This window comes from Rhincodon typus, unplaced genomic scaffold, assembly GCF_021869965.1.
Source record: "Rhincodon typus isolate 14 unplaced genomic scaffold, sRhiTyp1.1 hic_rhity00004828, whole genome shotgun sequence".
NCBI classification, from domain to species: Eukaryota; Metazoa; Chordata; class Chondrichthyes; order Orectolobiformes; family Rhincodontidae; genus Rhincodon; species Rhincodon typus.
Genome location: NW_025970466.1, coordinates 6,447 through 7,791, shown reverse-complemented (window position 1 = coordinate 7,791; position 1,345 = coordinate 6,447). Strand labels below are relative to the sequence as shown.

General features: G+C 59.3%; 1 protein-coding gene across 1 annotated transcript in view; it reads left to right on the top strand.

Annotated features, from left to right (window-relative positions):
- Positions 1-1,345, top strand: part of LOC109926292 (semaphorin-6D-like) — a gene marked incomplete at both ends in the record, with an annotated part of 11,779 nt that overhangs the window by 4,011 nt on the left and 6,423 nt on the right. Inside the window, 2 exons of the mRNA XM_048593960.1 lie at positions 14-76; positions 515-616. Of these exons, the coding sequence (XP_048449917.1) occupies positions 14-76; positions 515-616 (165 nt within the window). The remainder of the gene's footprint in view (positions 1-13; positions 77-514; positions 617-1,345) is intronic.

Sequence of the window (1,345 nt, the reverse complement as noted above, 5' to 3'; positions counted from 1 at the left end):
CTTCATCCTGCAGAAAGTCCAGTGGAGGACCAAGGCTAGCGATATGCAGAACTGCGCCATGCGAGGGAAGCATCGAGTGAGTGACACCCGGGATGAAGCGGGGAGCGTTGGCGCGTCGAGGGAAGCCTTGAGGGGTTTGCGGGGGTGGGGGGTAGGATTCGGTAACGGCGGGGACACAGGCATTGCCCGACGTGCCCTGCTGGAGGCCCTGTGCGACGGCGGAAGAGGCCGTGAAATTCTGGGTGGGAAAGGGTTCGGAATTTGCCGAGTGGGAGCGGTCCCGGGGCTCTCTCTCTGTCTCCGGGGGGATGGGGGTGGCTTAATGGTCAACGATCTAAACCAGGAGCCAGGCCTGAGGCCTACTCGCAGGCCCCGTTGCTAAGGGCCCTCCCCCTACCGTGGATCCGGGCCTAAGGCTCCTCGTGCAGCCTGAGTGTATTTTTTTGTTGAGTTTGTCTGGAGAGAATACGGGAGAGTTTTGACTGAATTTATTTTTTGCCGAATCCTCCCTCAGGACGAGTGTCACAACTTCATCCGGGTCCTGGTTCCTCGCGACGACCGGACGCTGCTCGCCTGCGGGACCAACGCTTTCAACCCGATCTGTCGGAATTACAAGGTGAGGCGGCCATTTTGTGTGGCCACCCTGACCCGCCGTGCTCGCACCCACACGGTAACATGGCTCCTGTGTGACCCCTCACGCTCCCCCACCCCCCACCCCGCTGTCTGTCTCTCTCTCTCTCACTCGCACACACACACTCTTGCACACTCGCGGACTCGCGCACACACTCGCGCACTCACACTCGCGCACTCACACACACTCGCGCACTCACACTCGCGCACTCACACACTCGCGCGCACGCACTCGCGCACACACACACTCGCAGACTCGCACACACACTCGCGCACTCGCACACACACTCGCGCACTCGCACACACACTCGTGCACTTGCACACACACACTCACACGTGCACACACACCCATACACACTCTCTCTCTCATACACACACACGCACACTCTCTCACACACACAGACACACTCACACACTCGCACGTGCACACACACACATTCGCACGCGCGCACTCGCGCGCACACACACTCACACGTGCACACACACCCATGCACACTCTCTCACACACAGACAGACACACACAGACACACTCACACACACACAGACACACATACACTCGCACGCGCGCACACACTCACACACGCGCGTGCACTCACACACACATACACATACACACACACGCACACTCACGCGTGCACACACACGCACACACACCCATGCACACTCTTTCTCTCACACACATACACACACTCTCTCACACACACACACAGACACA